Below are 15,072 nucleotides of genomic sequence, written 5' to 3' on the forward strand. Positions count from 1 at the left end.
TGTCCTTTTGACCTGTCCTTTGTTTTCTTTTCTGCTACCTGACTGCAAATGAATGAATGTTTAGATAAAAATAGCAGTCAGATTTGATTTTTAGGATAAAATTGTGAGTTCCTTAAGTAATTCAGAGAATTAGATGACCAAATAATGTTTCAGTATTTGTGAAGGAGGAAATCCATTGTCTTGATAACATAAAGTACCAGGTTATTTCTGTATCATGTCTCTCATAGCTATCTGTAGAATCATTTTCAGACTTGTCTTCTGTTCTTGGAAATGGAAACATATTTTCCAAAATGAAGATTCAGAAGTGGGTTTGTGGGGAATGGAAAAGGAAATAGATGGTAGAAGTGCAGATGATGTAGCTCCAGATATTTTAGTTTCTGACCTACAGTAGTGACCAGAGCTATAGAGGGAAGGTGGAAGACACTCGGTGAGCTATGACACCTCTGACTAATGTGTGAAGAACTCTGCTCCTGTTCTCCTTACGGGAGGTTAACGTGCGTCTTAGTTTTCAGATGTTTTACCTAGGGCAGTATTATTGTGTGTCATTTCCTCTCCAAACTAAAATGAAGATAAATTTTCGGTAGGATATTTCTTATAGTTGTTACTCTTTCTAGACATGATTTGAAAATGATTTCCTCCTTGGACAGATAGCTGAACTTAAAGGGGATTAAAATAAAAACCTCACCCTCCTCTTTAGTAATAAGTCTCAAGACTCCTTCTGTTACCCCTGTCGTAGCAGGCTGAATGTGAGTCAACCGCCTGCTCATGCATATTCCAGTAATGGCATAGTCTGGTATTTATTATTCAGTAACTGGTGGTCGGGTGGGTGCGGAGCATAAAAAAGGAGCATAAAAGGGCGGTGCTAACTTGGTTTACTTGTTGATTAGACTTGAGACAAAAAAAAGCATACAACCTTCTGCTTTTGTCAAGAAAAATACTGAGTTGTTGATTAGCAAATGTAAGGTCAAATGCTGCTTTCATTACTTATGCAAAATATTTCCTACAGCACATATCACGTACAAAATTTTTAAAAATTGCTTGCTATTTCATGACATTATATTGTTCTTTTCATCTTACAGCTTATACTTCTTGTCTTTTTGACTGAAACAAGTGCTGCTTTGGAATGAGAATTTGCAGCATAGGTTTTTAACTCTGAAGAGATCGTTCCTGTTTCCAGAGACTTACCATGTCATGTTCATGATGATAATGAAAGGAGTATAAAATGGAATAGAAACTGCTTTCTTTAAGCCACACTGTGTCATAAAGATCACATGTAGTCATCTTATTTTTCTACTGTGATACTTCTAGTTATTTCTGTTGGAGAACAGGTGACTTTTTCATGCAGTCAAATAGCCCCCCAAGTCTTTTAAGACCTAGGATAACTTCTGAGATCCAGACTGGGTGATGTCTCTTTTTTGAACAGATGCACAGCTAGTGTGGCTGTAAGGAGCTTCTTGTCTTGCATAAGTTACTAGTAAAACTAGAAGGAGGATGTAATCTGTTGCTGATTAGGTCAGGAAGAAAGAAGAATGAGACTGTTTGGTGTTGAATACCTAAAAACGTGGTATCACTTTCAGATGCTCTTTAACAATTTACAGTTCTCTAAGTTCTTACCGTTAACATGATCTTTCTCTCAAACAATAATCTGGATAAGTATTATAACTGCTTTTAGAAAGTGTGGAAGCTGCCCAGAATTAGAGCAGATACTTGTTCAGTGGAAGGGCTGTGGAAGGGCTTTAGACAGGAGAAATGAAGATCTGCTTTGATAGTTACAGGTTCAGTTCTTATTTTCTTTCTTTCAGCAAAAGCACTGCAGTATGTTTGCATTTTGAGAAAGAGCATTTGGCTTGCACTGGGCGGTGAGGGGGAAGATGTATACTGTGCTGTTTCATTCAGCATTTCACAAACCATTTGCCATGACTGAATCCACATGAGGATGGAGTTTTACAAAAGCCATGATTGACTTAATTTGACTTTCCATTCCAACTTTCTGTTCTAAAGACTGCATGAAAGCAGGATTTTATATTTCACGCATTCTACACAACGTCCATTCCGAACTGATGGTTTTTGAAACCTCAATCAGTGCAAATGGCAAGGAGGGCTTTATGTGAGCATCAGCGGCAATAACGTAGTATATAATCTCAACATAAAATGGCAGTTTTGCCATTAAAATTCTGAGTGTCATTCTTAGGCTACTTCCTGGATATGGTTAACAGTTCAAAACAATGTACTGACAAATACTTAATTTGTGAACGTGCTTGATAAATATGTCAAATGCCAAATGTGACAATGTCAAAAATGTTTAAAACTTTAGACTGGATTTTGTGATTGTCATCAGAAAACTTTCCCTACTTGTTGGAAGTAATGCTTCAATTTTCAGTAACTGAAGAGCCATCAGAAACTGCTTTTGGTTTTATCGCTTAGGACAGAGCAGTGCAATTGGTGGCCTTCAAGCTGGGCTTTACCCACTGTCTTCTCTGCACGAAGACCAGCAGAGAGGGGAACGGCAGTCCCTAGGAGTGTGTGCAAGGACTCTCGGGTGTTGGATGCCTCACGTGTGCACCTGGGCATGCAGCTCCAGGAGCTGCTGCGTGCACAGTGAGCAGGGGGAAGGTTCTCATCATGCAACCCAACAGTGACCCATGGATGTGCCCCAAACCTGGCATGTGGCCAGTGGTGTTAAAAAGATTTGGTTGCTCTGTTTTAGGGTATCTGACAGCATATCTTCTGTAAAGTTAGTAGCCTTTTCCCAGTCAGTTAAATGCTCATTCCGAGGAGCCCTGCTTTAGTGCTCTTCTTGTCTTAAAACCTTAAATTTTGAACCACTTCACTTAGTCTTCAGTCCCTTCGGTGTTTTAAAAGGGGGAAAAAAACCTAAAGAAACAAAATCCCATTTTTTAAGTCAGACAATAGATTTCTTTTTTTAAAGTAGTCAGTACTGAACAAATTGAGGTAACTCTTAGATGAATTTCAGCTAAGGCTTTTTTCTAAAAAACATACTTCACTGCATTTAATATGCATTTTTAGGTGCAGTAACAGTGTTGGATTGCTAGTCCTCTGTTTATCCAAATCATGATGCAAGTTTCCTTTGCCGCTATGTGCGTCTCTGGCTTACTTGTAGGAGAAAGAGGAGAGCTTAGCTCTGTCTGTGTAGACTTCTAAGTGTCAGTGTATGTGTGCGTATCAGTCTGATGGAAACTCAGCTGAGTTTTACAGTTGCCAGATGGCAATTTTGTTTTGGTTAATCCGGTCTGATTTTGTTTATCTGGATGCAGAAGTCTCTTTAGTCATCTCATAAAATCTCATCAGCCTGTAGTCTTTTTGCACACGTATTTCCTTGTATTTGTCTCATTGCTGTATACTCTGTTACAGCAAAGAAGGCTGAGAATTATTGACCAAATTTTGTGAAAAGTTCTAAAGAAAAAATTTAAAACTGATGATAATCTTTTTTAAAAAAAAAAAAAGTGCTGAATTCTCTTGAAATTGCAAGGCCTGGGGAAGGAGGAGAATCAGAACAGATGTTACAGGTACAAACTTCATGGGAAGGATGAGTAAAAAGTACAAGCACGTGACTTCCATTCCCTTTTAAAGAGACTTCAGGTTTTAAGCACCTCTGCCTTTCGAATCAGAGAAACAGGTTGCTAAGTTTTAAAAATCATTTCCTTATGAGACCAGACCTTACAGCAAGAAGTAGGTTGGGAGGATGAAGCTGGTAGTTTGTATAGTCTGCTTGTCTTTGGAGTCTCTTTTCCAGAAACAGTCTTTCAGCTGTTGGGATGTGGCCAATTCTGCTCTTCAAACTGTGCTTCATGATAGGCAGTTCACACCCAAGCTTGCCACCTCCTGACACAAATCTGTTGTGCTATTTCACTATTTGTCCTTCTGGGTGTTAGCGGACAAGCTTAAAAGAGCATGAGCAGTTTGAAAGCTAGTCAGTTTGAACAACTGTTTTGTTCTAGCATTTTAAGTTTTTTGCCCTTGAATTTGTCCATTGCTGTGGCTTGACAGTTGCATTTCTAAGTGTGTTTTCTTTTTGCTTTTTTGTTGTCTGATGTGCGTTTATGGAAGCTTGCTGCAGGTGCTAGGTGCTATCAGTAACACAATTTAAAGTAGGAAAAAAACCCTTTTCTGTCTAGGTTCTGAGGGCAGAAGGAGTAATTTTTGAACATTAGAAGGGGCAGTGATGAGTAACTTTTAGGAAAAATCACTTCTAAAATTCTGTCATCTAGGGGACTAAATACTTTAGGTGTTATGAAGCACTAAGCCTTTCACTTTCAGGTTATTGCTTTACTTATACAGGTCAGGTGAGTAGTAACAATATGTGCTGCGTGCAGCTGCCAGATTGTAACGTATCAGAGTCTGCGTGAGGGAGATGCCTGCATGACAACTGACACCTTCAGCTTTCAGAGTTGTTTGATGCAGGACCTTCAGTGTTGTGGTCTTTTTTTAAATGAGTCGTAAAGCTGGAGGTAGGAAACATTGCTAATTTAACTCTTGGTAGGTTAAGGGAAGAAAAGAGTTTCTTATTGCCGTGGCTTCCAATTTGCCGTCTTTTCAAGTTTGTTTCTCCTGTGTTGTGTGGTGGTTGTCATTCATGGAAAAAGTTACAGATAGGTGAGGATGACAAGTGGGGTGAAAAAGGAGGAGGGTTTTTGGCCACTTGATATATGTGGTCAAAACACAGATCATGTGCTGCTAACTAGTGAGTCATGGGAGGAAAAGGATAGAAATGGCCAGTGTTCAGGAGGAATTTAAATTTAAAACAAAAATGGAGGATGGGAGAGAACTGTATCACTGGAATGATGATCATTCAGCAGTGGCTTAGTTAGGAAAATAGTTATGCAAGTGACCTTTGCTGATACCTCCGTGGACTCAGGAATCAGACCTTTGAGAGATGTCTGAACTGCCTGTTTAGCTTGCCATCTGTGATATCCTGTGATAAACAGACATGTCCTTTAGACCTTATATTTGCTTAACAGGATCATAACCACCATGTTTCAACAGTGTTGCACTTGTAATTGCTGAGCTTGTGTTTTTTTTCCTTGAGGATATTTGCTAATTAGGCTGTGATGTTTTGACCTGTGAGAGAGTTTGGGGTGGGGGCAGCATAGTGAATGCAGAGATGTAGGACTACAGAAGTCTAGAATAGCTTGGGTAATGGGCAGAAGGAAGCTTCAAAGACCAGAAGGGTGGATAAATGGCTTTTGTGGTTTAGATTTCTGTAAGTTCAGAAGTTGGGAAATAAAATCCAGTACTTGGAGCAGTGGTGTGTAGAGCACGCTCACGTTGATTATGTGCGTGCTAAGAGGTCTGTCTTTATCAAGTGATGTGGTGCGTTTAAATAAATAACTCTTGCAGTAGGTAATTGGCCTTTCCTTATTGCTTCTCTTTCCAAAATTGTGATTCAAGTTCTTCAGCCATTGATCAGAATTAACTTTATTTGACTTTTTTTTTTTACTTGCAGTGTGATGTGAGATAGAGTGTATGTTTAATTTTAGCTGGCATAATGCCAGCATCTTTAACTGTCTGAAAGGAGGTGTCCTAAAAAGGAGTTGCATTTGAATAGGTTTCCTGTTTGTGGCTTCTGGGCAGTTGTGCCCCACAGGTGCTTCTAGTTTGCATTGGTGGTAACTGAAAGGATTACACCAAAGCAAATGAGCAATGTGTTCTTTTGGTCTCTGGAATGCCAGTTCCCAGGGCCTCTAGGACTTGAAGATCTGGTTAATAATTCTGGTCTGTGTTAATGTTGTCCTTCAGTTTCCACATCAAGAGAAGGCAGTTGCTCTAGGTTCCCTGATCTCATTTGTCATGTTGTCTTCGGCTTTTAGAACATGTGTGTATTTCTGTACTACTACATAATGGTGATAAGAAATCCCTGAGGCTGCTTCTCCTCCATTTGCCATGACAAACTCCTTTCTATGTCAAGCCACAGCTCTGAAATAGTCACTTTTTTTCTTTCTTTTTTTTTGGTAAAACCTTTAACATCCTACCAAATGGGAAACATTGCTCCCAAGGTAGATGCTTAAAAATATTGCCAGAATAAATTTTGTAGATCAGTAAGGTAACAGGCTTTAGACAAAGCAGTCAGTTAACATGAACTTGTGTATCTTCTGTTGTCAAAAATATGTGTAATAGCATTGACATCGCATTCTGTAGCTATGTGCGTCAGCCTGGAGGGGTAAAAGGATTTTAATTGCTACTCATTTTCAGACAGGCTTATCAAAGGATGTAAACTATTTTTTTTTTCTTTTAATACTAACTGGATTACTTGTTCCCTTCTTCTTGCAGGCTTTCAAAGAGATGCTGTATGCAGCTCAGGACCAGGCCCCTTCTATAGAAGGTAAGCAAATTGTAACCTAGTGTCATGCTTTTTCTTGGCATTGGATGCTGGACACATAGCTGCTTTTCTGTCCTCAGTCCTCCTAAATTGGTAAACTTAATACACTGATGGGCAAAAGCTTGGCCTTTCACAGGCTGTGTGCTATTTTTGATTGTTAGAACATTTTGTCCTCTGTCATTAGAACAATACATGTCTTTGTATGGTTTGGGACTTAAACAGCTGGGTTCCTCTTACTTATAAGAACATTCACTGGTGGAAGTACTTTCTTCATCGCTTGAGAGTAGACCTTTGTTTTCCTGTGGCAACTAGCCACTGCAGGAGATAGTTGTGCTGGGAAGATACTGGTTCCTGACCTGTTACTGGTGATTTGAACTGTAAGAATTTTTGCCTTTCATCCTGTGTCCTCCCTGAATGCTGTTTTACATCTTGTATATTCACGTGAGTGTATTTTTGTGTTTGCATGCATTTACTGCCACGGAGGTTTTTTTTTTAAATTAAATTATGATCTGCACAACATTTCTCAATATAGCCCCTTACATTCTTTGTCTTCCTTCTTCCTTTCGTTATCTTTGAGGTATTGAATAGTTTTTGCCTTTATGTTGCTTCAGTCTCTACTTATCTGCCCTTCATGTGGATTTCAGACTTTCTTTTTCTCCTCATCTTTCTTATTTTCAGCTTGATTACGGTGCAGTGGTAATTTCGCAAATCTCTTTAACTGCAGTTCTGGGCTTCACTTTTTATATATAAATATATAGAAGAGAGAGAGCGCGAGTGGGAGAGAGTTGCACATGTGAGAGTGCAGAAGAATAACTGCTGCTTTTAGTGTGGTCAGTTGGCTGACATGAATAACATTTTCTGAAATGGTGTTAAGCATACCTTCTCATTAACTGCTTGCTTTGCCTTGCTCTGTGTTGATTAGGCTCAGGAAATGAGGTGTGGTGTAGTTAAAATAATGTGGAATATTAATTTGATGGATTTAACTATACTTATCTGCTCTTTGATTAGAATGTTAAAACACTGTAATAGTTAATAAACTATGTGTGTGTGAGGTGAGATGGGGCAGTTTTTAGTTATACTTTTCCAATGCACAGTCTCAGCTGAAAAGTTCTTTTAAGCAATGCTTGGACAGGTGTAATTCTTAGATTTAACCTGACACTTGGCTGCTTACTTGACTCAACCTGTTAATTTTGTTAAAACAATAACTCTTTTCTCTAAAGTGCAAGTTCTAGAACTAGATTTCTACAGCCAGGTGGCAATGGTCCTAACATCATTGAAAATATATGGGTTATTTTTGGAAAACAGGAAAAAAAAACTTGAAAGCAATACACTGGCAAAAGAAGAAAGTCCTCATTTTTTTTTTTTTAACTGGGGATAAAATTGCTTAGAAACACTCATAAACATAGAACGCCAAGTCTTCTGATGTAGCAAATTGATTTTGTGCTGTTTGGGAGAAGGAGGAGATCTGTGTAGATCAAACTGGCTATCTTTATTCACTTCTAAAGACAATTTACTAATTTTGTTGAAAAGCCAGCATTACTTTTATTGAAGATAGATGATTCATAAGGCTTCTTTTCCTTTTTCTGTCTATCAGTTCATCATTGTCAGGGAAGCAAGTGGTATTTTTGCTAATAAAAATATGTAGTCTAGTGTTTGAACGTGACACTGGATTTTGCTTGTGATACCCAGAATTTCAAGGTGACTTTCTGTCTAAGGACTAGAGGAGTTTAGAGTGGCTGAGTTTCCATGATCAGACAAGATGAGGTATAGGGAAGCCACCTCCTCCGTACTAGCAGAAAGGGTTATCATAGCCTTTCTTTAAAAGTAATTGTCTCACAATGTCCTTCATCCATATGAGTTTGTTGTTTGATGACTTAATGACTGCATGTATATCAAACAAGATAAGAAATGAGTGTGTTCACTTTTCTGTGTCACAGTCTTAGGCAATATTGGTGAGCCGCTAGCATAAAATCTGAGTTCCTGACGCCAGTAATGTGTCCTACATGATACCATGTAAATGCAGAATACTCGGCATACTCCAAGTTAAGCCTGAAACTCCATCCTTAAAGGCATTTTCTGTGTTTGTGTTACTGTTTTCCAAACAGTGTGGGGCTTAGTGCACATCTTAAAATGGAGAGGGGTGAAAATCTTTGGTTTTGTTCCTAAAATTTAAAGCTTTTATTGAGGATCAGATGATACTACCTGAAGCTAACCATAAAATTCCAAGTGTTATAATTCAGCACTTTTGTTTCTGTTTTTGGTGCTCATTATGGTATATTGATGTTCTGTCTTTGGGCATGCTGTGAGGTTGTGTATAAACATATGTGGCAAAGGAAGAGAAGGTAAAGAATAAAATGGTAAATTTATGTTGTTCTTTTAAATGTTTGAAGAATTTTAGCTTTTGTTTCTATCTCCTTTGATACTTTCAAAACCTGCTCAACAAAAAGAGAAGTAATGACCTGGCATTGTTATATTTATGAAAGTTGTGTGGTTTTTTTCTTTTTAAAAACAGGTCTCTTCGTCTGTATAGAAGACAAAATTGTCCGAACAACCTTGAGCCGCTCATTTAACTCTGTCTTGCCCAAACTGCTTTTAAGCAGAGAGCAGCTACACTGCTTCCCTCAACTTTTGTTAATTAAGCGTGGTTAGTTGAGAAGATCTTACTGTGGTTACCAGTAGAGGAGTGTGTGTGTGTGGGGGGGGGGGGGGGGGGGGGGATTTCTTATTTCTCTTCTCAGTATGTTCTTTCCCACCCTTTTTCTCTCTGCTTAGAATCTGTTCTGCTCTTCCTTTTCTGGCTTCTCCTCCTCTGAAACTTGTCGGTTGCCCAGACTGGGACTGGGCTGTTTGCACTGGTGTCATTGAGCTGTCTACAAGGGCAGATATATTTGAGCCAGTGGATTCTTCTTCCATTGACCATGGGAGTGCTGAGATAACAGAGGGAAGGCAAATATCTTTCCGTGAGCTGCAGCTTTAGGAAGGGGTTTGTATTGGCTGGAAGCGGATCAAGATATTTCTGTCCCTGTTGCTTCTTTCCTTTCCTCTAAGCCCTTCTGCCTTTGTGTTTACTTGAAACTGTGATCACCCATTCTCAGCTTCGTGGTATCTTATATGTCTAAGATTCTTCAGTGTAGTTGAGGCATTTTTAATAACAATGAGACTGTAAAGCCAAATCCTACATTTAGGAAACCACCTAAAGGGATGAGTGTACATTTGTAAAAATCCGTATTTACCTGTATCTGGGCTGCATAAGCCTTGTTCATAGAGGCCTTAGGCCAGGGCTAGTGTGTGACTGCATAGAGACTGTGTCCAAAACACTGCTCTAGGCCCTATCACAGCTGATGGAGCAAGTTCCTTGAACTTTGGTGAAGATGTAGCAACCATTGTCAGGGGTTGGTTGTTGCCCTGCATGTTTTCAGTTTAATAAGTGATGGGTACTTTTCTGTTTTTTTTGAGCTTAGCATAGTAACTACAGGAGTGTGTTATTGAAACCCATCTTCCCCATATGAGCATCGTATAATCTCATTTTAGACTGTTTTAACTAAAATCCATATTCTAAATGATCTCGTTGATCCCAGACACTGTAGACATGCACAGCTGGTTTTGATGTACTTTATATGCACTGTAATGCTAATCTTCAGTTAATGCTTTCTGATCTATTGCTTGAACTGTGAGGAAGAGTGAGTTTGTTTGCAAAAACTAGGCTGCACCTAGTCCTTATTCTGTTCTGCTGCATGTGTGATTCGGGGTTTGTGAATGACTTCCTTAGAGTGCTGCAGACTTCTCTCTGTATCAGTTACACATGCAGAAATGCTTCATGTTGCTTAGTTGTCTGCTGGAAGCATTTTGGAAACTGTTTAAAAGAGAAAGCTGTCCAACCAAGGCACTTGTCCATATTTTGAAGCATCTAACTGCACCTTTAAGTAATAGGTAAACAATGCAATCTTGGTGGCTTTCAGTAGGGTCATATGTAGGACTAGCCTCTCTGTGTCTGGGATATGGATAAACAAAGTGAACTCCAAAATGATTCTTAAGCTCTATAACTGATAGTTCTGCTGCTTTTTTTGAGTGGACAAAATCTTGCTGGGAAGGGGACCTTGAATCTAGATGGTAGAGTTTTTACTCCGCTGGTTATCTAGTTATATGATAACCCTTCTCATTGTGCTAAATTGAATCACATCTATGTCCATTTACTCTTCCCTGTTTTCAAGCTACAAATGCAAACTGATGTTAAACAAGAACTCCATAGGTGTGAATAAGCAAAACTGGTCAAAGCTGTGTGATCGGAAGAGAATGTTTGCAGCTGCCTTTACAAGGTAGTTTATTCCACAGTTGCCTCCTGCCTGCTGCAGGAGCAGTACAGTACTGGTGCAAGGCACTATGGCTCCCTGTGCTCCGTGAGAGTGGTACCAGTCTGTCTGCGTGTCTTCTGTGGCAGAACTGCTAGCTAAACACATAGCTTTATTTAATCTGTTCAAAAATATCTTCCCCCCCCCATCTGCATGCTTTGTGGTGACAGTTTTCTTTGTGCCTGCATTATTCCTTTAGATTCATCATCTTTTTATGAAGCTTTCCATTGACGAAAACTGCACCATCCTTCCACCTGAGTGACATCTGTACAAAATCAGTGTTTAGTCCTATTACTTCTTCCAGTGATGTGTATGGGATTGAATTATCAAATGGTGGTTGATTCCCAGTAGTATGATGAGCTTGTTTGAATTTCTGCAGAATTCTTTGATGCGTTTGCTTTGTTTATGGTCTGTGCTGTGCTAGTTTCTATTAACAGACTGATCCGGACAAATTGATGCTGCCATGATATTATTCTCTGCTTCTGAGTCCTCACGACATGGCAAGAAGGCCTGCATGACAATGTGCCGGGTCAGTGGGAGCAGGCATGCAGCCTCTGTTCTGAGCTGACGTTAGTAAGAAGCTGTGACAATCTAGAGGTGAAAACCCAACATAGTGCTCGATTTCTCCGAGGCAGAATGTGCTTTATAACAAAAGCATGAAATACTGACCTCGCAATGAGCATGTTGATTTTAGCATTTCTCCCATTGTTCCTGGCAGACCGGTCACTTAAGTGAAACAGGTTACTGGACCACTGTTGCTTGGAGTCCCCCAGATTATTCCACTTGGTGAGCAGATGTGTCGGCATCTCCCCAAGCTCCTTAGAATTCAGCTCTTCTCAGCTGCAGTGAAGATGAAAGTGTGGCTGTAAATTATTCATTCTGATTATCTGCTTGAATGGACAGGGTCTGCTCTAAATATTATTTCCTAGAATATTTGTCTTTCAGATATTGAAATTTAACCTCCTTTTGAAACTTATGTAAACAAATGATGTTGTAATATCAGATGGTACAAGAACATTCTGTTGTATCTTCTCATTATGGAGATTACTTATTCCACTTAAACCCCAGTCCTGAATCCCAGTAGTACCTTTTGAACAAGGATCGCTGCTTGTTAAAGAGCTTTATGAAACTGGAATATCTGAATGGGGTAGGAATGCTTTAAGCTAGCTCAAACTCATAAACAAAATTAAAGGGTGACTTTAAAATAAGACTTGATTTGTAGGGGAAAAGCCCTAGAACTAGCAGAGATCCTCTGTTGGTACTTGTAATTTGTATGTTCTTTTACTTACTTGCTCTAGATTAGGAAAGCAAGAGGTGTGAGCGTTGGATGTTCTGAATGCCAGCACTGGCAGGCTCTTCTCTGTGGTTATAACCTTGTTTCTGCTTTCGTTTATAATACACTAACAATATTATCTGACAGCTAAACATTTTTAAGTAGTTTGGATTTATGTCTGTTACTAAATAAATAATGTTCTTTAGGGTGATAAATACTCTCAATGAATAAGAGAGGATGTGGAAAATCACATTTCTTTTTTCCAAAGTTATGAGACTGTGACAGTTTTCAAGGTTTGTGTGCATATGTATCTACAGATATATCCTATATAAAGATATGTATCCTTTTTATTTCAAATTAGATAGATTTACTTTGTAGCAGGCCAAGGTTTTGTTTATATGAGAATATTTAGGTCTAAGTGAGTCTTTGGTAGAAGTGTTTCAGGTCAACTACCATGAAGTAGCCAAGTATATTAATGTCTTGTCTCTCTTTTCGCTGCATTGTTGTGCACACGTAAAGGACTTGAGGATCAGTGTCCTTTTGAAGGATGCGTATGACTGAAGGATGATATCCTACAGTAACCTTTGATGGTTCTGGCTTCTGAGCAGGGTGTAATTTGATCTGGAGGCCTCTGTATTTACAATGACTGTAAACTCAAAATCCCATAGCGCACCTCTTTTCAGTTGGATACCTGATGCCAGATATTGGGCTAACTAGAAGAGTAAGTAGCCGGGCCTGTTGAAAATGTTGGTTTCTGGAGTGTGCAAATAGTGGATAGGAGGAGAAACTGGCTGCATACCAGCATTTAGAGAAGGAGGTGATATCTGGTTTCTGTTACCCTAGGGCAATAAAGTTTGAATGGTAAACAGCATATATGGTTGGAGTAGGGTGCGGAGTAGCATAAGAAAACTGACCATCAAAGTGTTTGTAGCACAGGTGCCTATGTATGAGCATTATTATTATTATTATTATTATTATTATTACTGTGTGCCTTGTTCTGATGTATAAGTAATCTTGCTGTCAGCAGTAATCATATATTCACAGCGGTTCAGCATGGAGACTGACGACAGTGCTTGTTTCGTATGGGTGCAGACATTTTCCTGTTCACTGAGGAGTGTAGACCCAACTATGTTATCAGTATAGTGAGTTCCTCGGAGTAACTGAGGAGCAAGTGTTTGAATTCTACTTAACCTTTATCAGAAACTTATTTGTTTGCATAAATAACCTCCGTGACAGCTTATTAAGGTAAGCCGGTGTGGAATAAAGAGCAGGTAAGGTACTGGAATGATTGACAGTAACTTGTGGGCGGTGCAGACAACTTGCCAATACAGGTTTTGATTTTATTACTGTAGCGTAGACCACAAGTTCCCAGGTTGTGGCGTGGGAGTACGTTCAAAACCGTCTTGGCAGCAGGGAGCAGCTCTTGCTGTCGCCCCTAGGGACTGGTGCACTCAGGTTTCGGTCTTGGTTGCAGGCGCTGGCTTCTGCGGGCTACAAACTCTTTCACATTATGGCACCTAGCTGCGAATCCTTTCAGCTGTTGGAAACCACTTGCTCCAGAGAGTCAGTGTGGGGGAGTATGCCTAATGCAGAAGGGGGGTTTCGGGTGCTGCCTGGCCTGGGGTGGGAGTGGGTAGGAAATGAAGGTGGGAAGTGGTTTAGCAGGTGGATGATGTCAGTTACTGGTTTTTCTGAAGGAAGCTTGTGACTGGGACTGGGGGAAACACTGAGCCTCCTCTCACTTTCCGCTTGCTCTGTGGCCAGCTCCTGGACTGATAGGCCTCTTCGTATACACGCACAAGTTGAGCAGCTTGTGGGGTTGCTGAGCCAATCTTTTTCTCTTTTCCTATGTCTTATGACGTGTTCTGGGTAACTTCCATAGTAGCTCAAACAACTTTGAGACATTTGTGTCGGGTGAGGAACGTGAACACTGCTGACTATTGAGTCTTAAGTATACCAAACAGTATGGGTTCAAGGCTGCTTCTGAGGCTAGGGAGGGGCAGTTAATTGCTGTGTAATTTCTTTCTGTGCACTTTCTTTTTCTTTATTTAAGCATCCTTTGGTACTGGGTACTAGGAGTTACGAAACCTGGGACAATCCAAGGATTGTATGTAGCTCAGTAGGTACCAGTGAAAGCTGGATCTGGTAAGCTAGGCTGGCTCATATGAAAGGCTGCTCCTACAGGCAGGTTTCTTTTGCAAGTCTGTGCACTGCTTATCAGCCCAGCTGCAGAAGGGCTGTGGATTATTCATTAATGGTGTGGGATAACAGCAACATCAGGGCTGTTCAGCTGTGCTTGCTTTCCTTCCTGCTTTTGCTTTCCAGTAATTTTAAAAGGCTGGTATGTTTCCTTGTCAGTGGTTGGAGAAATTAATGGCACTTGTAATTTAACTGGTATGTTCCAGGTTTCACGTTAGCGGTCAAAACTCAAGGGCTGGAAAGTAGGAAAAAAAGGGGTCATAAAGCTGGATGATTGACAGACAGCCATGCCTTCAGCAAAACACCCCCTGAGACAATAGCAAAACATCAGATAACATTTGGGCTGTAGACATAAAGAAACAGTGCACACGTATACAAAAGGTGCTAGTATTTATTGCATGGTTTCAAAAAAGACTGCAACAGACACCTCGACAGCACGATTTAGTGTGCGTGTAGGAGGCAGCCTCTGGGCTTCTAGTCATTTCTTTGGAGCTGTATTTGAGATAGGTGGTTTGAATTATTAGACAATTAAGATTTTGGATGAGACTATAGCTACTTGGTGAATAATGCAGTATGGATTGAATTTGATTGGTTTCTCTGTCTTTAAAAATGCATGCTGCGGGCAGGGAATGAGCAGGGCAGACTATCCCTGGAAAGAAATTTCATTCTTCCAGATCGGAATTGCTTTGTAAGATGTCTCAGAAAAATGGCCAGCCTGCCAATACCCCACGGAGACCTGACATCTCCGCGTAATACAGCGGAGGAGCGAAGACTGTCCCCTGAGACTATCCTGCTAGAGCTGTCCCTTTAGTTTTGTTGCATTAATCTGCTTAAAGGCCACACTGTGCGGTAGCTATCACAATAACGTTCTTGGAACATGAGAAGGTCTGTCCTTTTGATTAAATATTTTTAAA

At 40.0% G+C, this 15,072-nt stretch overlaps 1 protein-coding gene across 1 annotated transcript in view; it reads left to right on the top strand.

Moving 5' to 3' along the window:
* XPR1 (xenotropic and polytropic retrovirus receptor 1) overlaps positions 1-15,072 on the top strand; it is a 123,828-nt gene that overhangs the window by 1,875 nt on the left and 106,881 nt on the right. Inside the window, exon 2 of the mRNA XM_064515645.1 lies at positions 6,289-6,340. Within this exon, the coding sequence (XP_064371715.1) occupies positions 6,289-6,340 (52 nt within the window). The remainder of the gene's footprint in view (positions 1-6,288; positions 6,341-15,072) is intronic.

Source organism: Dromaius novaehollandiae, chromosome 8 (assembly GCF_036370855.1).
Source record: "Dromaius novaehollandiae isolate bDroNov1 chromosome 8, bDroNov1.hap1, whole genome shotgun sequence".
Classification (NCBI taxonomy): domain Eukaryota; kingdom Metazoa; phylum Chordata; class Aves; order Casuariiformes; family Dromaiidae; genus Dromaius; species Dromaius novaehollandiae.